Genomic DNA, 27347 nt, shown 5'->3' on the forward strand with positions numbered 1-27347 from the left:
CTTGCCCAGCATTAGAGAGAACTTGTTTTTATTTTGCAGTCTCTTATTTGGTATAACTGCGGCTCTGAAGAAGAATTCAACAAGTCAAATTTGGGGAAAAGTAATTTATCGAGACAAATCATGAATGGTTTTAATACACGTGCTTCTAACAACAATTGACTTCTAAACTTCTACTCCGCAATTGCAATATTTGTTGCACCAAAGCACGCAGACTACCCGTACTTCGAATTCATATCTACATTGAGTATAGAGCGCGTGCACAAAGAACGAGGCAGGATAAAAACTTCTTACCATTTGGATTTGTCTCATCTGGCTTCAACAAAATAGCGCTCTCATCATTTGAGTATTCGCCGGCTTCGAAGATTAATGTGTCCTGCCTATTTCATTGCAAAACAAACATTGATGGTATATATATATTACATGCCTAATACAATCAGTTACTATTTTTCTGTACGTTGCTTCCTTGTGGTATGGTTATAAAGCATAATGGGTATTTTTCCCTATTATAATATCTCCAGCTCGTTGAAAAATTACATGTGTGCCGAATATATCTTCGCCCAGCTAAAGCGCTCGATCCTTACAGCTCCAAATTCACACACAAAAAAATGGCTTTTAGTTGGCAGAACGTTTTATGCCAAATTTCAGTGTAGTACTTGTGTTCCCGATGGTCACGGCGGGGTCACAACAAGATGCTTGCATCAACTCTGTCACAGGAAAACGCTTACAAGCGACTTGTCTTGACAGGATAATGCCGCATACGAAGGGAACAATCTCACTTCTGTTCAAATCAGGCAAGTGCAACGGACAAATTTTTTAAGAAGTGCCATTTCTTGGAGGCATTTTAGGACAAGAATTCAGAGGGTTAGCTAAGAATGGCATTCTTTTTTTGTAATGCTTCTGTTCCTTCCTGAAGTAAATACGTGAACGCCCTTTCTACCTCACGCCTTGTGCTTTAAACGTGTTCTAGCACTCTTACAATTTATGAGATCATAGCAACATTTGTTGCTGAGCAAGTTGGTTGAGCATCATGGAAAAAACAGCGCTGGCAGATGAAGGAAAAGGAGGAGCAGGAGAACAACTGCGCTGCTGTATGTCCTCCTTCTTCTCGTCCTTCGTCCACCAGCGCTGTGGTTTACATCATAGCAACTTGGCCAGATTTCTTCAGCGTATATATGCTTTGCTGCTTTCGTAATCAGTGAACCCTTAATGTTTGGGTTATTACCTCACACATTCTCTTAAGCATAAAATCAGAAGCAATCACTTTATATGAATTACCACCCCACATTGATACGAACCCGCATTTTATTGAAGCCGCTTACAGGCCACTGCTTGGAGTACAAGTACTGTGCTTGACTCGAAATCCAAGAGTTCAAGCAAGTTTCATTCTCATCTGCAAAGCTCTACGCGAGTGAACGGTTTCTCCTGAATTGACCACTTAATGTTGCCTCGTCACTTCATACAGCCTGCAGAACAATCGGTAACCAGCTATGTCATCTGCCAACTATCATCTTCCAGTGGCATTCTCCTGATTCACCGTTCACAGCACTTACGAAAACTCCGCCCCGTAACATCAATGGAGATAATGGCTAGAACCAAGGTCACGTTAATATTCCGACTTCAAATCTACCACAATAATGGTCAGGTCTGCCTACAATGACGGACTATTATGGACACATCTACCGGAAGGCAGTCCAGCACTATATTCGCACACTGTTATGTAGATATAGCAGTGCGTACCGAAACATCAGCTGTTTTAGAAACGTTTATGAAAAGGACTGAGTCATGCTGGCTTTGTTCCCCCGCTTGCCTTGACATGAAAGCAAACCTGGACTTCTAACAGTGCAAAAAAGCGAACCATACTTATGTGCTTAAATAAGCGACACAATATTCAGCAAAAAATGGGAGTGACTGGATGCAGTTCAAGAATTTGTGCAATGAATATCCGACGTACTGGCCATTTCTTCATGAAATTTACCTTCACAGGTAGACTAGACTCAATATATTTTAGACCGTGGCTCTTTGGAATCCGTTCCTGAGTTTCGCGGCGTCGTTGTCGGCATTGTACCTCGTAACCTGCTCTAAACAAAAATAAAAATTAAACCCTGTCCTTACCAGGAGTTGAACTTCCTCCCTTGGATTGGAACCCAAGCCCTTTAACCAACTGCGCCATCCCGGCACGTTTTTTCTTCGAGATAGTATTTATTAGATGCGGTTATGTACAGAAAGGGCTATCTATGTACACAGACTATTTATTAAGCACTCAGCAGTTGATGAGATGCACAGCAGAAAACACAACTAAAAGGCATACGAAGATAAACACCATGTCACTAGCGTAAACCAGTCAGATTGAAAGTCAGCTTCTTCATAGAGGTCCGTAAGATGCAGCATCATTTTACTAAAATTGATTTTAGATGAAACAACGCGTTGCGTGTTGCGATCCAACATCCGTGTCTTTCACAAGCTCTGAAGTCCAATAAGGAAAAACATGTCATATGGTTCGTAATCAGATTGTGTAGCAGCAGGATACCGTACATTGTACGAATTTAGAACAAAGCCTTTCTTTAGAGTTCTTTACAACAAGTCTTAAACGAGAGTGGTTCCTTTGTGATTTATAAAACAGAGCTCAATTGTTTCATGCACATCACGCAGACGGCAGTTTACAGAGGAAACAAATATTTTTCCTATGGAGCCATGTGCTAACAGATAGAGCTTCGGAGTGTAATTTAAAGAAAAATGTTTTCGTGCAAGGAGGAACTGGCGTTTTGCGCACCCTCGTTACCATATCATCACCCTTAAGACCAAAGTATAAAGAAAGATACAATACTGGCAGAAAAAGCATTGTTATCAATTCTTTGTATAGGCTCTTGCGCGAAACAGAACATTAGTACTCATTCGAGAACTGTAGTATCAAAAACCGCAGCGAAGTGTAAACTTCCTACATAAATCATAGTAAATGTGGCTGGTCAGTAAAATCTAAAGAAACCACTAAGTTTGGAATTCATGAAATTAACTCGCAGGAATGCTCTAATAATCACATGTGAACAATCATGAATGGAGAAGAAACGGGCAACTAACTGCATCACATACAGGCGCACTAAGTCGAGCATCCCTGCACAAACAGGTCTGAATAAGCGTCGCAAATATACTCTGAAAACGTTAGATGTAATGTCTAGCACAGTGGATGATCTGAAGCACGTAATAAAGTTTTGTATCCAGAAACATGTTCCAGGCCTGAGCCTGACCGAAAATTGAAAGCCGATGAGGGATAAACGTATCATCATAACGAAGACGACTGAAACTCGATCGCCCTTTGCACTAATGCGCACTTGACTCAATTGCATGCAGTGGAACGCCAAGATATTTGCGGGCACCCATGACCATTCCACTCCTGCTTATAGGGGCGGCGTTGAGCCCCATGAACAAAAACCAAAGGCCAGAAATCTTGAAGCGATTCACCTGAGCACCAGAAACGATGCAGAACGACCTCAAAGTACGGCAGGATGCTCCTGTATCAACTAGTATTGCATCGTCTGTAACACGCAACAAAAGTTCACCGCTCCTGTCATTGCGCACTTCTGGACTAGAACGATCATTGCGGTCGCAGTAAGGATTAAAGTCACCCATTAGCACAAGTTGTAAGTCAGTTAAATAAGCTAGCTGTGTGTTCGAAGAAACATATGCGCTGAGTGACAGTATTAAACGCGTAAGCGTTAATTATCCATCATGGCTTCTATAAGAATAGAAGATCGCAACATATCAACAGGACCTCGGCGTCAATACTGTAAGTTAGGTAACAACAAGGGAGTGTCTTTCACAGAAACAGAAAACAGCCCGCTGTCAAATCCACAGCATGTGCGACAAGTACATTAAAATCTGCCAAAAAGGGCTTTAGTGCCCTCTTGGTCTCCTCCTCGCTCTCTATCTAATTGGACTGCCACAATATTTAAACGGCTCCTGTGGAAAAGATGGCGAAGTTGCATCTGCCTCTGGCGAGACCTAAGGCCCCGAAAATTGAGTTGCAAGCATTATCTCTTTAGAGACCGCCTAGGTGAAACCACATAACTTTGCCTAAAATTTTATTTGCCTTCGCCGTCTTCCGACCACCCCTAGGCCTACTGACAGCGAACGCTAACTTCGACGCTCGACCGCGATGGCGATGCTTGTTGCCAGCTTAATCGACCTTCTCACTGGATTTCGAGGCGCATGATGCACGGCGTTTCAAGATTGGCTCATCAGCGGCAGCGTACCAGTCAGCCACAGGAATCGGGCACAGGTCTAGACGTTGATGCACACTAGCGGCCACGGGGTCGAAATATATGCGAAGGCGCTCACGGGATGTTCTGGAATGCGTGGTGGCTCGTCGGCACTTGGATTCTCGTCAGACGCTTGCCCCGACATCTCGTCCAAGGCCTGAGGTGCCGAGTCATTCAAATTGCCTTCGGACGCTTGAGCAGTATATTCCTCTTCAGTAGCCTGTGGAGCGGCGCTTGAAGACTCAGCCACAACGGCATCAGGTAGGTCGCCAGACTCGTGATTTATCACAGTGGCGTTAATGATGTGCTCCCGTGATGCGTCAGGAAGCCTGACTCGATGCCGAAGCTTGTCCGCGTATGTAACCACACACTCCTCCACTATGTGGCCGAAACACCGGCAACCTTTGCAACGTGGCGTACGGCAGTTCCGATGAATGTGTCCTACGTGGTTGCAGCGGAGGCAGAGATGTGGTCGGCTAGGTATCAGAACAAGGCTCTGTTCTCCTCGCACAGTTAGCTGATGCGGAACGTCACCAACGGTAACCCATTCGACAAAAGTCAGTCACATCCTGGCTGAGCGTCTTCATCTGTTGCCATATCGGAAACTTTCTAGTTTTCCAACGAAATTGAGGTGACTTTGCAATAAGCTTGTACAGCCTCACCTATAAAGGAGTCATTCAAACGTTCAGGGGGCAGAGACGTTTGACATTTACCTTCTTCGGTTCCAGATCCACAAGAACACAGCGATGGTCCTTAACCAATAAATCTCCACATGAGACTAGTTTTTCTTTAGACCACGCCGATTTGCATGTTACCATCCAGACATGCGACATTTCAAATCGTTCGATAGAAATTATGTCTTCCAAATCCACTATTTTCCGAAGGGCGTTTCTGAAGTCTTGGAAACGGTAGTGGCGGGCAGCGAGGTCAGCATGCAGGAAAACAGAATCGACGACAAGCTTACCAGTTGGGAGACGGGGAAGGACAACACTTTATCCTTACTGCGGGAGTTAACCTGAGCAGTATCTCGGCCAGAGGCCGATTGAACCTTTGTAGCGGAGAAAATCAAGGAATGCTACCCCACGGTATGGTGTCTACCTCTTTCGCCGCACCACGCCTGGGACCCTTCTTTTTGTCATGAAACGCACCATAATGTTCCTCGTCTACCGTGACTTTGATAGTAGCGATGAAAATGGCGCTGTACTTAGCAAAAGTGACAATGATGATATTTAGCAGCAGTTAGAATGATGAGAGCAAACGAGGTGCACCGTATGCACCAAAAATGCTTATGCTTTCGCATTCCGCCCTGCGCAGGAAAGCGTCTGCCTGCATCGCTTGCACAGTTCATGAAAGTGAATTCTGCATAAAACGACGGTGAACTTCGTTGCGGTCAACGGAACTTATGTTGTGTTCGATGCAATGCTCGGTAGCCCGCACAGCCCGATCCGAAATTAATAGCTGCCGCCGTTTGCCACTGCTGATCCAGCTGCTTATAAGAGTAAATTTTTTTCTGCTACTTCTTTCTGAGCCATGAGCGAGGCAACAGGTAGAATTCCTTCGTCTGCCGCTAAATGCACAGTCACTCCTCCTATTCGCACCACTCCTATCCTCTTGTAGTGCAGGCCATACAAGCGTTTAGATCAAGAACTGTTAACAGAGTGTTTTTTGAAGAAAGAATGTGTGATAAAAATGAAAATTGCTTTGGTATGGTTTTTGTTTTTAGGGGGGTTAAGGTTCCAAATCGACTGTGGCTGTTACAGAGGTCGTAGTGAAAAACTCCGAAAATATCTACCATCTAAGTTTATTGAATGTGCACTGACATCACACAGCACACGGGGGCGTTGCTTTTCGCCTCCATTGAAAAGCGGCCGCGTAGTCGGGGAATCAATCCTGCAACCTTAGGAACAGTAGTTGAGCGCCGTAACCACTACACCATCCCGGCGAAGTCAAGATTAACAATTGTCTATAATAGTCAATCTAGGTGTTGCTGAACTTCTTCGCCTCAATCTATAGAAAAACTGAAAAGGCTGCGGAGCCACTCTCAAATTTCGCATTACAGAGTTACGTAATCATTTGGAAATTTTCTCCATGCGGCTAGATTCCATGTGGTCAGATTCAATTAAAACATATCAGCGTTTTGCACTGCCCGCAATAAATAAAATGGGATCTTGTGTGAAATTGCGGTCACTGTTTTTATCGATGGGCCACCTACTAAATTATTTATAATGATTAATGCACAATGCAGCCATCTGGACGGTCAATAAATTAAAATGCGTCCTTGTGTGAACGGTTTTCATTGATGGGCCACCTGATCAATTATTTATAACGATTAACGCATAATGCAACCATCTGGAGGGTCACTAAAGCTCAGTCTTTAACAGTATGACGAGGTAACGTTTTTCTCCGCATGGCCGGCTCCTCTTGAAGATGCGTCATTAACAACTTTCTGTACCACACATATTTACCAAAAGGCTTAAAATATCAGATTATATGGGCGAAACTTGCAGTAGATATTAGATCCCGATTATAACCAAGGCAAGGCATAGGAGACAGCGCGTCTAATTCAGGATACAAAATCCTGCATGGCAGCAGTGCAACATAACACTAACTCAAAGACGAAGCCAGAATTAGTAGTGCATTCCAAATTGGCCACTTCATATTGTGTCGTGATGTTGTGCAATTCGAATTCTATTCAGTGCACGGCTGTGCCGATGCCTACAACCTGCCAGAGGTAAGCTCCTTTCTACACAACGCCGGCACTCGACATCGTTGAGACATCGTTTAGATTCGAGAACCACTTGAAAAACTTGCCGCCACAGCCTTGACGGTTCCCTTTCCGCCTATTTCTACGTGCCCTTGTTGGCGTCAATTCAATTTGATCGCTTAATCAGTAATCGCCTAATTTCTGAATATGTTGCCTCGAGCATACTTATTACCATACTGCCGTAGTTATCACATAATAGATCACACCACCTGACAAGAATATAAAGTACCTCTCTAAGCCCGCTAATCAAACCATGTGAGTGTGTTTGACCAAGCAGCATGTGGCAGATATCAAGGGTCCAGGAATCCTCGATTATCATATCACCCTCCAATATAGAGACGCAGTCCTAGTTGGCAGCCCCAGCCAACTTAGCCGTGTCACCTGTAAGAGCAATGACTAAGTTTCCCTCACAACGCTGACAGCGCTGCGCCATATTATCTCGAAATGGTGTTTTTAATGATGTCTCGATACTATAAAGCAGGGATTCGCAAACATTTTTGTTGTCATGGAATCGCAACAGGAAACCCAATATCTCACACTAAAGCGATGTTGCTTGGATCTGCCTGGGTGATCTTTATTTTTATGCTTTTATGAAGATTGGTTTAATTTCTTGATTTTCGCAATAAGAGTTTATTAAATGACCATCATTCACACATGCTTCGACATCTAATTATAAAAACTGAGAATACTGGTCTCAACGCCAAACTTACATCTCATTTGTAGAGAAGGGACGGCTAGAAAAAAACGAACATTCTGTAAAAACCATTTTCTTGATTATTTTTTCGAGAAATGGAAACAGGTAAAAGCAATGCAATTGTGACGTCCTTAAAACACTTGAAAATTTGTGTCCATCCTTAAAATTGATACATGATTTCTAAGCAGGAAAACAAACTGAGAAGGTGAGACAACTTTTTTATTTTCTGTTACTTGGGTTGGTCGCACAGTTTAAGCTTACTTTAGAAGCTTCGAAATATATTCTTAGTGTACAGAAACACTACAGTATGCCAAAATGCTGCATCTGTAAGCGGATTCCGCATAGGGATGAGATTGCCGCGGCTCGATACATAAACGCCAAAGGACGACAAGGAAGTCGCCCATTCTGGGTGACATTCGGCGTTTTCTTAAGCGCGCTTTCCTAATTCAGTATACTGATAAGCAATATATTGATACAATCATGCATAATCTCTGCACCATATTCTTTGGTGGATTCATTTTACATGATGCTTCCTTCATTTATTATATCACATTAGGCGTTTCCGAAACACTACACTGCTTTTAACAGTGAGCTTGTTCTGGTGAAAGCTTCAAGTTCCCGACAACATGTTAAAATTCATGCTAAAAATGAGAAAACAAGTTCAAAATATTCATGCACCTAAAAAAGCTATAAAATAACATTTATTATTAGAGCTGAAACTTTGGCTGCAACTCTACTCTAGTAACTGACGACTATTGAATACTTTATTGGCATTCACAATTCGAGAACATCTTACTGACGACTCCTTCAGATAAATAAATTTTGCATATATGCGCCCAATTCTGGAAATAACGGCGATAGGGGCTTTGTTGTGATATACATGGCACGTCATCCTGCCTACCACTCAGCATGCAAACTGCTTATAGATATTGCCGCGAAACCTACAAAACAGTATTTGTAGTTTTTTAACAGCCGCCGGCATACAGGCTTATCACTCTGATTCTGGACCGCGTATCAGTTCTGTAATCTTTGTTTGTTACTGCTCGATGTCGCGAGTCACACCTTTATCAGTTTTGTCGTAGCGCAAGACGCACCGAGATCTGTCTGGAAGGTTCCGGCCACTCGGGTGTCTTTCCACAATGTTCCAGCCCGTGCTGGTAGCTGTTTGCGACGTTATCTAGATTGTTCTGTGCAGCCTTTAAATTGAGCGTTGCCGAGTGTGACGAGCATTCTTTGTTCGACGATCGACGAGCACGTTTGTTTCTATCGCCGCCGCAGAGTTGCTTACTTCTTTTGCGGGCGCAAGTCAGCCCAAATAAAGAGTTTCTTTAGTGCAGTCATCGACCCTCCATTTGTGTTGTCGACCTCGTCACCACTACGTGACATCTGGTGGAGGTGCTGCATTTGATCCTTCAAGCGAAGACCCAAGCCGTGTTCCTGTCGCCCTGGAAGACCAGCCTACAGGTCACCGAGCCAGCCGCCGACTTCAAGGCCTACAACCCGAACACGGTCTGCTGCCTGACCCCATTCGATCTCGGAAGGCATCGACACTGACAATGGCCCAGCCTACAGCACCGGTGATTTTCGTCCAACCCCGTGAGCCCCCCTACTTCCATGGATTACCGGATGAAGATGCGGGAGATTGGATGGACCTTTTCGACCGTGTGGCAGATTTCAACGGCTGGAACGACGCTGCGAAACTCAGGCAGGTCTACTTTGTTCTTCAAGGACATGCCCGAATTTGGTTTGAAAATCACGAGACTTCTTTCAAGGATTGGGAGACATTTAAAGCACAGTTCTTGACGGCCTTTACAAGTTCTGTCCGTAAAGAAAGAGCTCAGGCCCTCCTCCAATCAAGAATTCAACTACCCAACGAGCCCATCCTGGTCTACGTAGAAGAGATGAAACGCCTGTTTCGCCGCGCCGACCCTAACATGACCGAAGGTGAGAGAGTGAAATTCCTAATGCGAGGAGTTAAAGCGTCGCTTTTTGCGGGGCTTGTACGGAACCCGCCGAAAACTGTGGAAGAATTTGAAAGTGAAGCATCGACCATCGAGAAGACGTTGGACACCCGGATGCGCCACTACGAGCGACCACTTCAACCAGACTACTCATGCCACTACCCCAGCGCATCTGCAAGCGGAGAGAACCTTCGGGACATCATCCGGGAGATCGTGCGAGAGGAGCTCCGCCGACTGATGCCATCATCGCAACAACCCCAGGTGGCGACGCTCGCGGACGTCGTCCGTGAAGAAGTTCAGCAGGCGCTGGGCGTTCCTCAAGCGACGGCTGCGACTGTTCCAGCTCAAGAGGCAACAGCAATGAACTACGCTGGTGCATTACGTCGCCCTCCGCCCCGATGTGATGACTTTCCGAGCCCTCGCCGCTACCGTCCTGTTTCTGAAAGCCGCCCCTTGGCCCCCGCCCGCCAAGCCTACCAACGACCACCAAGCCCAAGGAAGTGCGACGCCTGGAGGACTGCAAACAACCGGCCATTATGCTTCCACTGCGGTGAGGCCGGCCACATTCTGCGACACTGCCCGTACCGACGAATCGGTCTCCGCGGATTTGCAGTCGACGCTCCACGACCACGCCCAGGTGAACGACCGAAAGAAATCGACAACTATCTGCGTAGCGCTGAGATTGCGCCACCAAGCCGTCGATTCATGTCTCCATCGCCGTACAGGGCCCGCTTTGCGTCGCGAGGACGTAACTATGACGATAGTGTGCGCGGAAGGTCCCCAAGCCCCCGTAGGGGAAACTAAAGGCAGCAACCTTTGGAGGTGAGGTTGCTCAACGGCGAAAAGACGAAGATCCTCCGCCGCCGACGACCACTAACGACGACGCAGCCATTTCACCGCCGCTCCCCACGACGTCATCGACGACAACACGACCAAAGTGCAAGCAGACACCGCCGCCCAGCGAAGTAACAACGGTATGCCCCGGCCATGACCTGAAGAAACGACGAAGCCGAGATCGGACACTAAGGCCCACGTGCAATGCGAGGACGCGCACAAGTGACCTTGAAGTTGATATCGACGGTCGCAGAGTCACTGCCCTAGTAGACACCGGAGCTGACTATTCAGTCATTAGTGGACCGTTAGCCTCTCAGCTCAGAAAAGTTACCACCGCTTGGAATGGCCCGCTGATTCGCACCGCAGGTGGCAACCTGATTACTCCATCGGGACGATGCACTGCAAGAATAACCGTAAATGGACGTACTTACCCCACCACCTTTGTGGTCTTGCAGCAGTGCTCCCGCGACGTGATTTTAGGTATAGACTTCCTAAATGAACATAGGGCTATCATCGACCTGCGATCCAAGCTCATCAAGCTCTCTGCAGACAAAGCCATTCCTGCTACGACGACGTCGATGCAACACATCGCTCTAAACGTCCTCGATGAAGAATTGACCGTCCCGCCCCGATCAAGCATCGCAGTCTGCGTAGGTAGCGCAAACATTGAAACCGCTGAAGGCATCGTCGAAGGAAATATCCAATTGCTCTTAGAACGAGGTGTCGGCATCGCAAGAGGCATCGCGAAATTCCGGAGAGGTCAAGCTCAGGTGCTGGTAACAAACTTCACCGAAGAATACCGGCATCTCAACAAGGGCACGACGATCGCTTTTCTCGACGAATTAGCCGACCTCAAAGATGTATTCTCCCTCCACGACCAAACGCCGGAAGACGCACCGGACCTATTCCGTCAGCCCACATTTGACATCAACCCGGCATTGACCCACAGCAGGAAAAACCAGATTCGCAGTCTTCTTCGAAACTACAGGGAGTGCTTCTCGTCATCATCGAAGGTACGACAAACACCACTGGCCAAGCACCGCATTATAACGGACGAACACGACCGACCTCTGCGCCAAAGCCCTTATCGTGTATCGCCGCGAGAACGGCAGGCCATTCGCGATCAAGTTGAGGAAATGCTGCGTGATGACGTAATCCAGCCATCGAACAGCCCCTGGGCGGCGCCAGTCGTTTTGGTCAAGAAGAAAGACAGCACACTTCGCTTCTGCGTTGATTACCGCCGCTTGAATAGCATAACGAAGAAGGATGTCTACCCGCTTCCCCGCATCGACGACACTCTCGACCGGCTCTGCAATGCAAGGTACTTCTCATCGATGGACCTGAAGAGCGGATATTGGCAAATTGAGGTCGACGAAAGAGATCGCGAAAAGACCGCATTCATCACACCGGACGGCCTTTATGAGTTCAAGGTGATGCCATTTGGGCTCTGCTCCGCACCAGCCACGTTTCAACGAGTAATGGACACAGTCCTGGCAGGCTTGAAGTGGCAAATTTGTTTGGTGTATTTGGACGACGTTGTTGTCTTCTCGTCAAACTTTGAAGACCACCTAAAACGACTACAGACAGTGCTGGAAGCCATCAAGTCATCGGGACTAACGCTAAAAGCAGAGAAGTGTCACTTCGCCTACGAAGAACTCCGGTTCCTAGGTCACATCGTTAGCAAGGACGGTATTCGCCCAGACCCGGAGAAAACAGCTGCAATCGCACAATTCCCACCGCCTGCCGACAAGAAAGCTGTGCGCCGATTCCTTGGGCTGTGCGCTTATTATCGACGATTTGTCATAAACTTTTCGCGGATCGCCGAACCGTTGACGCAGCTTACAAAGGCTGACGTACCTTTTAAATGGGAAGCGCCGCAAGGAGAAGCCTTCAACGAACTTAAGCGCCGCCTGCAATGCCCTCCTGTACTTGGCCACTTTGATGAAAACGCCGAGACCGAAATTCACACCGACGCGAGCAGTGTAGGCCTAGGAGCCATTCTCGTCCAGAAGACTGCCGGACAGGAAAAAGTAATCGCCTACGCTAGCAGGTCTCTCACAAAAGCCGAAGTCAATTACTCGACGACCGAGAAGGAGTGCCTTGCGATCATCTGGGCTACTTCTAAGTTTCGTCCATACCTATACGGCCGACCATTCAAGGTGGTAAGCGACCATCACGCGCTCTGCTGGCTGGCTAATTTGAAAGATCCTTCCGGCCGCCTTGCCAGATGGAGCCTACGACTTCAAGAATTTGACATGACTGTAGTCTATAAGTCGGGCCGGAAACATTCCGACGCAGACTGCTTATCCCGCGCTCCGGTCGATGCTCCCCCGAAGGACGATGACGACGACGCCTTTTTGGGACCGGTAAGCGCCAGCAGTTTCGCAGAACAACAGCGATCAGACCCTGAGCTGAAAGCGCTAGCCGATTACTTGGAAGGAAAGACCGCTTCCCCTCCTGGTGTGTTCAGACGACATTTATCATCCTTCACGTTAAGCAATGGCCTCCTCGTGAAGAAGAACTTCGCACCTAACAAGACCGCGCAGCTTCTCGTAGTGCCTAAAACCCTTCGGCAAGAAATTCTGCAGGCGTTGCACGATGAGCCAACAGCAGGCCACCTCGGATTTGCGCGCACGTTGCGTCGAATCCAGGAGAAGTATTACTGGCCGCGACTGCCTGCCGAAGTTGCCCACTACGTGAAGACGTGTCGTGAGTGCCAACGACGCAAGACGCCGCCGAACAGACCAGCAGGACTACTAAACCCGATTCCGCCCCCAATCCTGCCCTTTCAACAAATTGGGATGGATCTCCTCGGCCCCTTTCCATCTTCGTCTATGGGTAACAAGTGGATCATCGTGGCCACTGACTACCTTACCCGTTACGCCGAAGCAAGAGCACTACCAAATGGTACCGCGGCAGAAGTCGCCAAATTTTTTGTCGAACAAATTCTCTTGCGACACGGCGCCCCAGAAGTGCTCATCACGGACAGGGGAACGGCGTTTACGGCAGAGTTGACGCAAGCCATCCTGGAATACAGTCACACAAGCCATCGACGAACAACTGCGTACCATCCCCAGACCAATGGCCTTACGGAGCGCCTGAACAAAACGATCGCGGACATGATCGCTATGTACGTCGACGCTGAACACAAGACCTGGGACGCCATCTTGCCGTACGTGATCTTCGCGTATAACACGGCAGTCCAGGAGACGACCAGAGCGACCCCGTTTAAGCTTGTGTACGGCAGGGAGCCCACGACGACGCTCGACGCAATGCTGCCGCACGTAACCAGCGAGGGCAACCTTGACGTCGCCGCCTACCTGCAGCGTGCAGAGGAAGCCCGACGACTCGCACGGCTGCGTATTAAAGACCAACAGCGCACCGACAGCCGACGATACAATTTACGACGACGCCACGCAGAGTACAATCCAGGAGACCAAGTGTGGGTTTGGACACCAATTCGCCGTCGCGGATTAAGTGAAAAGTTGTTGCGTCGATACTTTGGGCCATATAAAATCCTTCGCCGCGTCGGACCCCTGGACTATGAAGTCATTCCCGACGGAACATCAGCATCACAACGGCGACGCGCACGCCCAGAAATTGTACATGTTGTACGACTGAAGCCATATTACGCGCGTTAAAGAATCTGTGGTGTTTATACTTTGCAGTGTTTATGTTTAAGTTTCTTTGTTTTGAAACATCGAGGCGATGTTTTTTTAAGGGGGGAGTAATGCCGCGAAACCTACAAAACAGTATTTGTAGTTTTTTAACAGCCGCCGGCATACAGGCTTATCACTCTGATTCTGGACCGCGTATCAGTTCTGTAATCTTTGTTTGTTACTGCTCGATGTCGCGAGTCACACCTTTATCAGTTTTGTCGTAGCGCAAGACGCACCGAGATCTGTCTGGAAGGTTCCGGCCACTCGGGTGTCTTTCCACAATGTTCCAGCCCGTGCTGGTAGCTGTTTGCGACGTTATCTAGATTGTTCTGTGCAGCCTTTAAATTGAGCGTTGCCGAGTGTGACGAGCATTCTTTGTTCGACGATCGACGAGCACGTTTGTTTCTATCGCCGCCGCAGAGTTGCTTACTTCTTTTGCGGGCGCAAGTCAGCCCAAATAAAGAGTTTCTTTAGTGCAGTCATCGACCCTCCATTTGTGTTGTCGACCTCGTCACCACTACGTGACAATATGCATTACAGATGGCTTGCTCAAATTTTCAATAAAGGCACAGTTTCATATTTACTTGTCACGCACTAATTTAGCCTTTCTTGTCAAATTGCCATTATGTAGTTCCAGTCAACCTCTGCAGAGCATAAAACTTACATTTCCAAGGCTATACGGAGTCAAACGCTCAACAAATTGTATTTCCAGTCCTATTGTTTTCGTCCATTTCCATTTTGCACAAGTGCATGTTTTAATTTAAGAAATGTTTTGTACGAATGATAAAACACTTCTATAAATTGTTTTTATAAGAGATGGGAAGCTTAAGGGAAGCATGCAATGCTTATGAGACACTGCAACAGATCCGAAACCTCGAGCACTTTCGTAAGTTGATGTAGCCACTTACCAAGACCCATTCGTGTAGTAGTCGATAAATACATCAAAAGGAGCCCCGCGACCAACAATCTCTGCCGTTAGGCACGTGTAGTTCAAATCCAGAAATGAGCCATTGTATTCCCTCTTAAGGCCATACTTAGGAACCTCCAGTTCATCGGATCTCTGAAGTAGCTGAAAGAATAAACAAAGTATTAGCAAATAGCATAGACTTTTATGCAGGGTTGACAACTTCTCGGGCTCCATTTACGAGAGTGTAATGTAATTGGGCAAATTATAAACAAGCTAAATGACAATTATACAACTCCGTTTGCGAGTCCATGTAGGCACGATTAAGCAAGGCACGCAAGGGTTTCACAGGTTTATTACACCAAAAGATATTTGCGCACATTAGGCCAACATTTATACTCCATGGGCTATGGAACAAAAAATGGTAGGGGTAACATAGAGAGATGGGAAACGTCCAGCATGGATCAGAGAAACAAATCAAGTTACTGACATTCTAGTAGAAATCAAGAAGAAATGGGCATGGGCAGGACATGTATTGTAAAGAAAGAATAACCGATGGTCACTTAGGGTAACTAACTGAATTCCAAGGTAAGGAACGTGTAGCAGAGGGCGGCAGAAAGTTAGGTTGGTGGATGAGGTTGAATCGTTCGCAGGTGTCAAGTGGATGCAGCTAGCTTAGGACTGGGTAGTTGGAGGCATGTGTGAGAGGCCTTCGCTCTGCGGTGGATATAGTCAGGCTGAGGATAATGATGATGATGAATATGCCAAGCCCGACTGAGAATGTTTTTTTCTATCATCCGCCCTAAATCAAGCACGTCACAAAAAAGTACATGCGCGGACAAAAATAAACAAAGCGCAAAGCTCAACAGAAAACTGAGAGTCGGCGCCGCCTGGCCGAACGAGTAGGTCGGAAGAAAAAAATCGTCACTTGCATCAGCACGCCCCTTGCAAGCGCGACCCTCCCATTGTTCAGCATGCTTTGTCCCTGTCTCGGTGTCACTGTCCCGATAATGATGATCACGATTGGATGGTTGTGGTCTTTGAAGCGAACGGGCATTTCAGATGCGTTACCTACAGCAGAACCCGCAGGAGTGGCGCTTGAGTAAAGCGATCGGATTAGACAGCAGATAGAGACAGACGCTGCTGGCCAAATGTGCTCGAATTACCTAACTGCTGACATAAATTGTTCTTCGTTGGATATAGTTACTCTTATTTCTTGAGCCTTAATACGATCAAAGGGTGGAAAGAACCTGTCTAGAAAATATTTCCCCAGATTTTGTCCAAATACCTATAAGAGCTATAAGGTTTTAATCAAAAACTACTAATTGGTATAAGTTATTAGCTATGGCCATCTTCGCGGTGACCTTCAAATTTGGGTGGCCGCACTAATAAAATTGGCCAACTGGAGCTACAAAATTTGGCACGGAACCAACTTCCCTAAATTTCGTGTACAATCTGATACGACGATGGGAAATCAGTGGTGCTGTCAAAGTTTAGATGGGGTGCCCCCAAACCTTCTACATTGAGACCGCGAATATTGCATTCATCTAATTTGAGCAAACATTGGCGCCCAACCTAATGTTACAAGGCCAACTCAGTGGTGAGTTGGAAATGTAGGTGGGCCATCTCAAAACCTTAAGCCACCCGATAAAAGATGTATGGCTTACTCTGAATTTGGCAACAATTAGTCTGGATAATGGACAATCGCATCATAGATAACGCTGTGGTGACTTGGAAATTTTGGTGTGCCCCTACAAGAATTTCGCATTCTTACGCGTTTATTTGCGTCGAGTAGCTAAGTCAATGCTGCTTTGAATTAGACTGGCCATACCAGGTGTATCTTGTCCACACCGATAAGGAAAACCTGTCGCTTACTTTAACTCCAACTTTGAAGGTTCGCACTGGGGAAAATCTAGGGCCTTATAAAAGCCCTCAAAACCCACAACATCAAATCAGGCTAACATAGCCGCCGACACTGACTGCATCCATGTTGCTAGGCAGCACCACCTAGACACCTTAGCGTTGGTAATCAGTGACATAAAGTTAACAATAAGGACTTGTTCGTTGGCCAAAGAAATAATTCTGCGTTCGTGCTCCCGTAGTTTGACGGAAAATCTTTGAGACTCCGCCGTCAAAGGGTTTCCTGTCCTTCTCTCTAAACTAAGGCAATTTTAGGTAGTTGAGTTATCATGGCGCACGCTCGGATGCGGGAATAGTAACCAGGGTCGTATAAATATACTTGAAAGGGGAATTTCCAGCTTTGACATACACTCCGCAGAAAGGCTAATGAACCGCGTATTTTAAAAGTGATAGCGTTAAGGGCCCCGTGTAGCAGAAACGTCGGTGTCGGCAGTTTGGCTGTAACGCGAAAATCAGAAGAATGTGCAGTAGCATAAATACTTCGTGGAAACCCGCGGAGGCGAGCATGTACCCTCACCGCGTGATGCCATCATGCTATCGCTCCACCACAAAACCCCATTGCTTCTTTGCGAATAAAGGTGGACCAAATAACACTCATCAAGCGTTTAAGTGTCCCATTAGAAAGAAACTAATTACGGCAATATTAGTCAGGCGAATAGCAAACAATATTCGCGATTTGCTTATTTGCAATGATGCGATCCCTTCAAAATTTCTTCGATCATAAGGCGCTGCCGCAAAAGATGGCGCGGACTGCCGTCCGATTCAACGCCACAAGCATCTGAATGCACGGTTGTCGGAATAAGAACACGTGATCTTCAAATATCGCGTCTTGTTCTCTCACCAGTCGGGTTAGAACGGTGGTTGTCCAATCTACTCCATTTGATATTAATGTTGCCTTTCACTGTACTTCGAGAGTGTTCACCAGAGCCGTCCCGATCAATAACGATGGACTAGCACCGTCTTGAGTTACTCTCATCCAACCAGCGGCGCGTCCCATTGCAGTAAAAAATTCACCTCATCAAGAAAAGCTTATAAAAATCTCCCACTCTTTTTATGCCCTCGCCGACTATTTGCTTTCATTCGTGGTTCATAACGAGCCCCTCGATTCCACTCATTTTTCTACTCAGTGAATGACTTGACGGCATGAAAGCCGTGGGAAGTTTGAACTCTTCCTGCCACTCACTATTTTCCGAGGGGATAAAGCTGCTTCTTGTATTAAATCGCTCGTGCTAGCACCTCTTGTAGCGTATGCTGGAACTGTGGTGTGATTTGGCCAAGAGCATAGTTGCGAGCAGCGACACCTCTTTTCGGATGAAAACTTTAGCGACTTTAAGAACTACTCTGTCCAATAATTAAATCCTGGAAACAAATTTTACAAAACAATGATATTATAGGGAAAATTTAAATATATGAAAGACCTTACGCCTGTTATAGAGAACTTTTGGATTATATTTACCGACTCCAAAATTTTTTGAAAATCTAACCTACTCCCTAAAACTAATGATTAACCCGTTTCTCGTGCCATTGGAGATCCACGCCATTTGGCTGTAGCCGCAGGCCACTGATTAACATTACAGTGGAGACCAGCTCACTGTGGATTCAGGTCAACGAAATGTCAGATGAAGCGGCTTGTAATAGCCTCCAACGCAAATACACATTCTGCTTTCTTCGGGAAATGTGATACGTCGCGACGGAGCTACCTGCCGCATCTCTACCAATTTCTTCATTCAGAAGCTTCCTTCCTAGAAATCCTCGCCAAATCTAAACTCTTTATCGTCAACTTCGCCTTAAGTCTGTGTTTACAAATGACTTGCAATAGCGTTTGGGTCAGATGAACAGCATAGATTGTACAACTGGCAGCAAAATGTTGAACGTATCCTGTTAGAGGACCGGTCATACGCTGAGGAATGTGCTTACCATAAACGTTGTATGGGGAAGCACTCCCCACCTCATCTAATAAAGGACAGTGTTTAGCTCCCTGAGCCTGCCCTCGGCAGCACAGACATGCAATGAACATTTGCACATTTAGAGGACGTTGTGCACCTTGTCAAGCTCTACGTTTACATTGAATGTCATCTTGATGCATTTGTCACGCAATGAAATTGGTAAGCCCGTTTGTAAGACTATGCATCCCATTAGTACACTTTAACACATCAGTCCACTATGCAGCTTAATACGCATTTTTGGCGAAATTCTTTCTATCTTCTTGATACTCTATTTTGCCTCACTTCTCTTAGTATTTCCCTCCCCAGTTCTTTTCCTACGCAGAGTAGCATGTCAGCCAATTCTCTACGCCGACTAAATAAAGTTTTGTCACTATATATCAAAACAGTTCTGTTCTTGGAGCCATTGTTTGCAAACAAACCAGCAAAATAAATAGTATAAAATATGAAGTGTTTATTTACTTATGTCCCTTATTTCTTTATATAAGCAAATAATTGTAGCGGAGCATATGCATGAACATCAAACGCCTAGCAGAAAACTGTTTGCAGTCTCAATCTTGATTATTATCAAGTTTTGAGATTTTATAAATTTGAAATATCTCCTGAAAACTTTTCTTCTTTCCGGGCTAAGAATTTCTGAAAATATTACATCCCTAGACAAGCCTGTTCGGGATTCTTGTGTATGGATTCTTCAGGAACAATCAAAAGAACCATCAAAGCCTCATAGGTAACATCGCATAAATAGGATAGGCAGCCTTCCCAAAGTAGTGATCTTAGCCTTTGTCACGGGACACACTGTTTGGGGCTACATCTGTAATACTGTGAAAGTGAACTGCATACAGAAGTTGCAAAGCAATATTTTCTGATATTTTTAACAGATCCTCACACCTCCAAACAACCCCATAAATCAATACCACCCGCCAGATCATTAGGATAATATTGCACAAGGTTTTATCAAGTTATTGGTAGTGAGCAGCGTGTTGAAAAACGAGAATCATAGGTGACATTAAAAAGGCGCAGACTCGGAAATCAACAAAATCATCAATCCCAGAGAAAGCAATTTATACACTGCAATGCTTTCCGGGACACTCTAATAAATGATTATTTGCTCCAAACGGTAGCAGCAAAGCACTTTGAAATGCGTATTATAAACTGCGTAAAGGCAAGCTCACAGCACGAACTGTGGAAATTTTGATTTGAATGCTTGCGTCACCCGTGTTCAAACTATAGACCATATGTACGCCCAAAATGAGTGTTTTCACGCATGCTTTTTGCCGTCGCGCTGGTGTCACATGTCAGAAAAAGACTAGATTTTCCAGGCCATCATAACAAGCCAACTGCTCCCTGGGATTTATTGGGGGCCGTCGTTGACGCCTAACCGCTGTAATTACGAATGCGCCTTCACTAGACCTTCTACTCCAAGCAGTCATTGAGGCGTGGTTTTCGTTTCAGAAAGCAATCTCCATTCTAAGCGCTCTTCCAGCGGCGAAAAAAATAAGTTTCTCGAGAATCGAGTTTTCTCGAGTCATCAATGAAGCTATTATGACCGCTCCTCCATCGCCACTCCACTTGTAAGCTTGGCGGATATTGCATCGTTCGCTCGCTGTGTGGATTTCGCGCTACCTGTATATCAAACTTTTCAAGAAAGTGGATACGACGAGAATGCACCGAACCTTTCTCTAAAGCATCGGCTGAGAGTGCTAGCGACCCGCGACTTTTGGCACGTTATTGCTTTAATAGCGCGGCCGTGGTTAGCCTACTTCCGTCCCCGCGGCTCACGCCTAGCATGCATAACCGTGATCGGCCGCCGCCACCGGGGCTATAGCTGATCCATTCATTTCAAGTCGTCACCGGATAAGTGCACATTTCGGAGCCTACCGAGTGCACAGCTGAGGCGCGATTTGACCATTAATTGTGAGCTCGTCCGCAGCCGGACACGAGCGACTGCGGCGCATTCTTTCCCTTGCTCGCATTGCGCGGTGGCTTCTTTAGATGGCGCCGACCTTGAGCGGGAACAGCGTGTTTTATGCAGTAAGCTAGGGGGCAGTGAAGGCGCGCAGGGGCTGTGCGGACAACTGTGCGGCAGCCCGCGCATCAATGTCTTCTCATCGCCCGAGAGTAAGTAGTATGTCTTCAGACTCGAGGTGCAGTCGAGGAAGTGGGTTGGTGTGCTCGTCCTACGAAGTGATATTGGCGGCCGGCGGAGACATGGCTTTCAAGTTCGTTTTCAGTTAGTGCTCAAAACTTGTTGGAAACCGCAGGGTGAATGTGCTTCTGGAGAGTCGAATTCAGTATGCATGCTCTGCAACCCGCTGCCAAGCAGCACGTATGTTTTCACCGCTCACCCCCCAAATCCCCTGAAGACTGGAGTCATGCTCTCAGGTGTCAGTGGCTTTTACTTTGTTTTCTGCAATGTATGTTGTAGTCTGTCAAAGCCTTTCAATAAACTAAAAGGCAAAACAGCAAAGTGGGAGCGTAGATCTTACATCAAATTGATAAACTGAAATATTCACGCCATCCCTCGAAGCCTACATCATGTCTACGCGAACTCTACGTCACCAGTAGCGACTGCTGCCAGATGCAAAAGCATGTTCTGCAATTTTTCACAGCCACCTTCTTAATTTACCCCGTGAAACAAGTTTCACTACGCTCCTAACGTTGAGGTTGCTTGCGAAAGTTATTTAGAAGACTCGACATGGGAAGGGGGGGGGGGGGGACGCTGAGCGTGTTACACACTTAAGAACGCAGTGTTCGGTCTAAACGTTCGCCTTAATGTCCTCCCGATACGCCTTATGCGCCGCTTCGAGTGGAATAGGTATTCTGGAGGAGACTTTATCGGAGGAAACGCCGAGGGGCGTCCATGTTTGTGGACAACGTTTGTGATTACGGGTGTCATACAGCCTACATTCAGCCACGAGCACCACTCTAGAACTACTCCATATGGGGTGCTTGTGCTCTTTGCACAAATTGGAAGCCGTAAAGAACACCATTACACTATAGACAACTGATGTTAAAATGTGACAAGGTCACTTAATGGTCCCCCAAGATGTCCTCATTAAGTATGAGCCTCGCTCTTTAGCGAAATACCCTCGACTTGCGCGACCTACTAAGCGGAAATTGTGCTATCCAATTGCATTTGCCTGTGCTTGTTCGGTCCCAGCTTGCCCCGGCAGAGAGGAAGAGGATAAGATCGTAGCAAATCGTCTAAGACGTTACCAAATCTATTGATATCTATAGGAAGGTACTCTTGCGAGAATCGACGACGGAGCGCGGAGATTGAATTGAAATGTTGGAAATATAAACGGGCGCCAAGTCATGTGAGGATGATTCATATCCGACAGTGTTGGCTTCAAACTTTTGTTTTATTGTGCAGTTCTCGAAGCGCACATTTGATCCGATCCCTTGTCAGATGGACGCCATTCGTTGCGCCGCGTGGATTATCTACAACTTTCATGTTGTATTTTTTTTTACCGTGTGTAAGCCTAGACTGATCAATATGCATAAGCTTACATAGAGGAAGTCGCCAATGCTTCGCTTTGGACACCTGCAAAATTCTCTTTTTCAACCAATTATAGTTAAATGGGCCGTTCTTTACAAGTAACTGGTCGATTAGTGACAATGAAGATACTTTATAAACACCAAAACCGAATCCAAGGAAGAAACACAGACACATGGACACACATGACCGAACGTGTGTGTTTCTTGTCTTACGTGTTAGTTTGCATAGTTTCATCATTATGTTAACTACCCAATTGGTCCAATAATTTACACCCCTGTTTGGTTTGGCACCTTCATCGTAGATTGAAACCTTGGTGCATTGGGTTCTACATTACTACCTTAGGGAAGCACCTGAACAATTCCAGTTTTTTTTTCAAATTAATAAAAGCATACGCTTGGCTTTCCTTTACATAAGTAAGAATCGCACTTTGCCAGGAAAGATTTAGGCTCAGTGAACAACGCCATCCTAGCATTGCGCTTCCCAAAAACAGATGTGCAGGTTTATCACTGCAACAGGTTGCTGCTTAAAATTTTGAACTAAGAGCTCCAAACTGGATTCCAGCTATTCGAATTGGAACTGCTAGCAACGTAGCCTTTTTTTTCATTACACCGACGTTTTGCAACAGGGGAAGACTGCGGCGATTCTTGTAGCTTGTGGGACTCTCATGGTCCAGCCAATCGAGTGATGGCGAGAATTTCAACAGATTGTGAGTTATCGATAAGGCATGTGTAATGTAAGACAAGTTTAAGGAAAGATAAACCAACTTGCTTGCATTATTTTGGTGCGCAACCCTAGCACCAACAATTTAAGGCAACACAACTCACATTGCTGGTGCATTACACCTGTTGTTCAAGTAGCAGCCAACATGTGTCGCCGCCGACCTGAAATGCCAGCTTTGTGGAACATCAGTTGGTATTAGGAGAATTTGCCAGTGCCTTAACTTAGCTAAGCCAGAAAGTACAAAGCGAAAGCAGTAGTAGTCGTGGAATAGTCCAAATCATTTCAGAATAACAGCTTGTGGGGCTAGTTGGGGCATGTTTCCAGACGTATCTGCAGAGGATAGAAGAGGAGTGAGAGTTTGACGTGCTTCGTTGTGAGGAGGTTGTGCTTATCTGTGAGCGAGGATTATTCTAATGCAGTTGGTAGTGTATGTCTGTTTTGTGCTTTTCTCTTCGTGTTGCCCTCGTCGCGCGGCTGATCCGAATCATTGCTTTGCTATTCTTGGCGCACCTTCTCCTCCGCATTGCGTCGTCGCTTTGAAGTCTCTTCTCACTCTTTATGAATTTACGTCTCTCGTTTAGCTCTTTCAGCTTCATTTTTCCTACGTCCCGCTTCTTCACTTCAAACGATGTCGCCAAGATTAATAGATTCGACTTCTATGCACGTGTACCAAATGCTAACACTAATTGTTGTTGCATCCATGGCATAGCACTAGAGTCGGCGTAATTCTCAGTTTATATATATGCCCTCGCAAGCGAGTGCCTGCTCCACGGCTTATATCTCTCGCGTTGTGGCAGCAGCGCCACAGCACCGCGCATGCGCAGAGAGGAGCATAGCTAATAATGGTGACGTCATGCACGGCAGCGCTCCGCGGAGACCGGCGATATGTACCGGAACGAATGAAATTTGCCAATTGTGTGAAGTAGAAGCAGGTGTGCGATGTAGAAGAAGCTATAGACGATTTTAGTTTCGAAGCCTGGGCACAGCCATCTTAGTTTGATGTTGGCGTTTCGTATAAGCCAAACTGGGAAAGTCCGCTCCGGCTTCTCTTGACGTCATCTTGGATTGTGCTGTGCGTATTAATTCTGCGATGCAGCAGTCTGAAACCGCTGTTTCGCGGTGCTCTTGAAAACTATCCTACAGCTTTGTGCTATTTTGTGTTTTGTTTGAGCGCGCCAGCAAACCGTATGCCATCCGTTGCGCATGACGGCAGCAGTCGGAAACAGCACTAGCGGCCAGGGCGACTGCGAAGGACAGCGCTCCGCTTCCGCTGGCCGAACTCGTCAGAGTTAACTGGGAGAATATATCTGTTGTATATCTCATGATACATGTATTTTACCTATAATTCATAATCGCAATAGTAACATGCAGACACAAACCCAAACCGAATAAACCGTGCGGGGAGCTACTGAACGCGGAATACAGATACTACGAAAGACGCTTTCCAGTCATCGGCGCATTGATTAACGGGAAGTTCGACCCATTTCATGTCGTGCATTTCCTCTTGAAAGTGCATATGTGTATTCGATGTTGCGTGTTTTCATTTCGCATTGAAGGCACGGGCATCGTTCCCTTCGGTTATGCCGCTAAACGTTGCTATCGCGTACCGAGCTCCGTGAATGTATGCGTGTCTGCGGAGCCCCGGCAACTTAGTGCGCACAGCATATGATCGAGCTGTCCTGCTTCAGCAATGTCTACTTTCAATTTAAGCCACGGTTCAAGAAGAGCACATAAAAGAAGTAGTGTCTGAACAACCTTCCGTCGCCGTTTTTATGCAGTCTTGGAGTACGCCCGGCGCCGCAGCAACAGCGGGAAGCTCTCCCCAGCGTATCGTGTTTGTTTGCCTCCATGTATAAAACCAACAAGAAAGTGATTCCAGGAATTGGTTACCAGCTAGCTCAACTCTGAGATTTAACTAGAAGAAAACTCCCCCTAACCTTACATACTCAACATTTTTCACTTGGATTGCGAATACGAGCGATGTTCTGTATCTAAACCTTATTCAAGAACGCTAAACGCAGGCTTGACGTAAAATTTCAGACAACCCAAAAAGTGTCGCTTTCAAAATAAGCGTCAACATTTTCAGTGGTTCGAAAGTCAACTAACAGCGCGGTGAAAAGCGCACCCTGCTATGTCACCCCAGAAACTGCGTTGAATCGCGACCATTCGGAAGGACAGAGGCTGCCGAAAAGAGAGCTATATTTGTCGTGGTCTCGTGGATCCTGGTGGCGAATTCGGACGGAACTCTTAGAGCAGTGCTGCCACTTGCACCAATGTCTAGCGTACGATGCTCTAGGACAGATTTTGATATGGCCAGTCTTACATCGAGTGCGTGGGCTGTCCATCGCGCAGAAGTCATTTCCCAAAGAATTTCCACAGCTGCTCTACAGAATATGGGGAGTACTGCTAGCTGTCATCGGCACATTCTCACAGGAAGCAAAGCTGAGTGCACGCTTCGGCGCTTTGCGTTTTATTTACCGTCTTATATCCCAAGCTAGTGTTGATGTGCCTATTCAAACTGTTGAAGCGAAGTGGCTGGCGCATGGAGGGTGGGTTCTGCTCCGTCTAAAGGACTAAGCACGCTCCCGGTCAAGAATGAGCAGCAGCCTTCTCTACTCTTTTTCTCTCGTTTATTTTCCAACGTACGCAAGGAGTGGGAGTATGGGCCTTGAAAGGCATGCAAGCCGCTGAAAGATAGTTCGTTATAACACGGCAACGCTGCTGGAAAGCAGACCTTCCCCATCTTCTCACGCTGCCTCATACGAGAAGCGAACATCCGCTCCTCGCGTGCGAAGCGCGCGAGGCGCCACTTCTGTTCGAGCAATGGCACCTCCATACTAGAGCGGCCGGACTGCAGGACGGACCTTCACGACACGAAAAAGAAAGCAACGATTTGTTCAAAATCTCACAAAAGATTTTGGCTCCCTTATCTCTCATATGAAATGCAGACATGAAAAACACGTTGAAGGACAACAAAGATTACGAAAGGATATTAGAAAGGGGATCTTGTACTGAAATATCATCATTCAACTAACGCCAGAAAACATGAGGTGTCATATTAAGGCAGTAGTTTATTTATTTATTAGGTTAAAATACTGCGAAATAGTACATATAATATCAGGTGGAAAAACAACCAAAATACAAACCCTCTCAAATTCATAACATTTCCAGACACTTTTAAAACATTAATAGAGATTCTTAACAGAAGGCAGCAGAGCAATCAACAAAACAAAAAAGAAGCACACACAAACACAAGGACAACGCTTCTCCTTTTGTCTATATGTTATTCTTCTGTTTTGTTGCCTGCTCTGAGGCAATTACGCAAACGGAAAGAGATTTATCCAATGATGATCCTTTCATCGTTTTTTTTTTATTTCTAAGGTTTGCTAGAACGCACCTCGCTGACCTGGTGGCTGTACATTGAAATGTTCCCGTTTCATGCTTGGCCTCCTTATGCTAGATCAGCAAAAATTATTTATGGCTCACACTAATGCAGGAGAAAGAAGTGTCTGCTCAGCCTTTTGTGATTAAGGAATATTGCTGAAGCCTTGACAGGAGATTTACCCAAAAGCACATACCTTATTGTCACCATTAGGGAAGTCCTCTTCAGCAGATATCATCAATATAGCGTGGAATGCAAAAATAGGAAAAAAGGTAACAATCATCGACATAGCCAGTTTTTAAACACGAGCTTTTCTCTAGAAACAAGAACTGATCGACAATAACGGAGCTCAAATCTATATGTGCAGCGGAACTGCAAAATTTATATGCAGGTGCGCAGCGGAAGAAAGAACATTACCATAAGTCATGTCACTTCCAATGTGACATTTAGTCTTCCTCAGTCGTGTGAGCCGTGCTGGCTTCGTATGTTTTCTGCTTAGGATGATGACATTTTAAGACAATGCTCAGAGCGCAGACAAACCTAATTTAAAACATACGTTTGCATATAAAATGGCAATTGTCTTTTGGTTCTTTTTTGTCACATTCCAAGCGGGTACTGGAAATCTTGTCTTTGCTATGCTTAAAGTTTTTCAACGAATCGATTTCAGCCAGCATTTTGAACACGTCAGCTGTTGGCTGCATCATTTAACGGAAACTTGTCTCTCCTGCTGCACGTTTGCCTTTGGAAAAAAGGATATTGTCAAATTGTACTTCTTAGTAATCATGAACTACTTTGTGATATCTTTAGCTATTTA

The 27347-nt window shown here is 46.0% G+C and overlaps 1 protein-coding gene across 1 annotated transcript in view; it reads right to left on the reverse strand.

The window, feature by feature from the left end:
• LOC146209241 (uncharacterized) overlaps window positions 1–26913 on the reverse strand; it is a 47786-nt gene extending 20873 nt beyond the window's left edge. The window contains exons 1-3 of the mRNA XM_084587377.1: window positions 26730–26913; window positions 15074–15234; window positions 292–377 (exon numbers count right to left, since the gene is read on the reverse strand). Coding sequence (XP_084443503.1) covers window positions 292–377; window positions 15074–15234; window positions 26730–26822 — 340 coding nt within the window. The 5' untranslated portion in view covers window positions 26823–26913. The remainder of the gene's footprint in view (window positions 1–291; window positions 378–15073; window positions 15235–26729) is intronic.
• Window positions 26914–27347: the final 434 nt, after the last annotated feature.

The sequence above is a fragment of the Amblyomma maculatum genome, chromosome 1 (genome assembly GCF_055883805.1).
Source record: "Amblyomma maculatum isolate TAMU_Amacu chromosome 1, ASM5588380v1, whole genome shotgun sequence".
NCBI lineage: Eukaryota > Metazoa > Arthropoda > Arachnida > Ixodida > Ixodidae > Amblyomma > Amblyomma maculatum.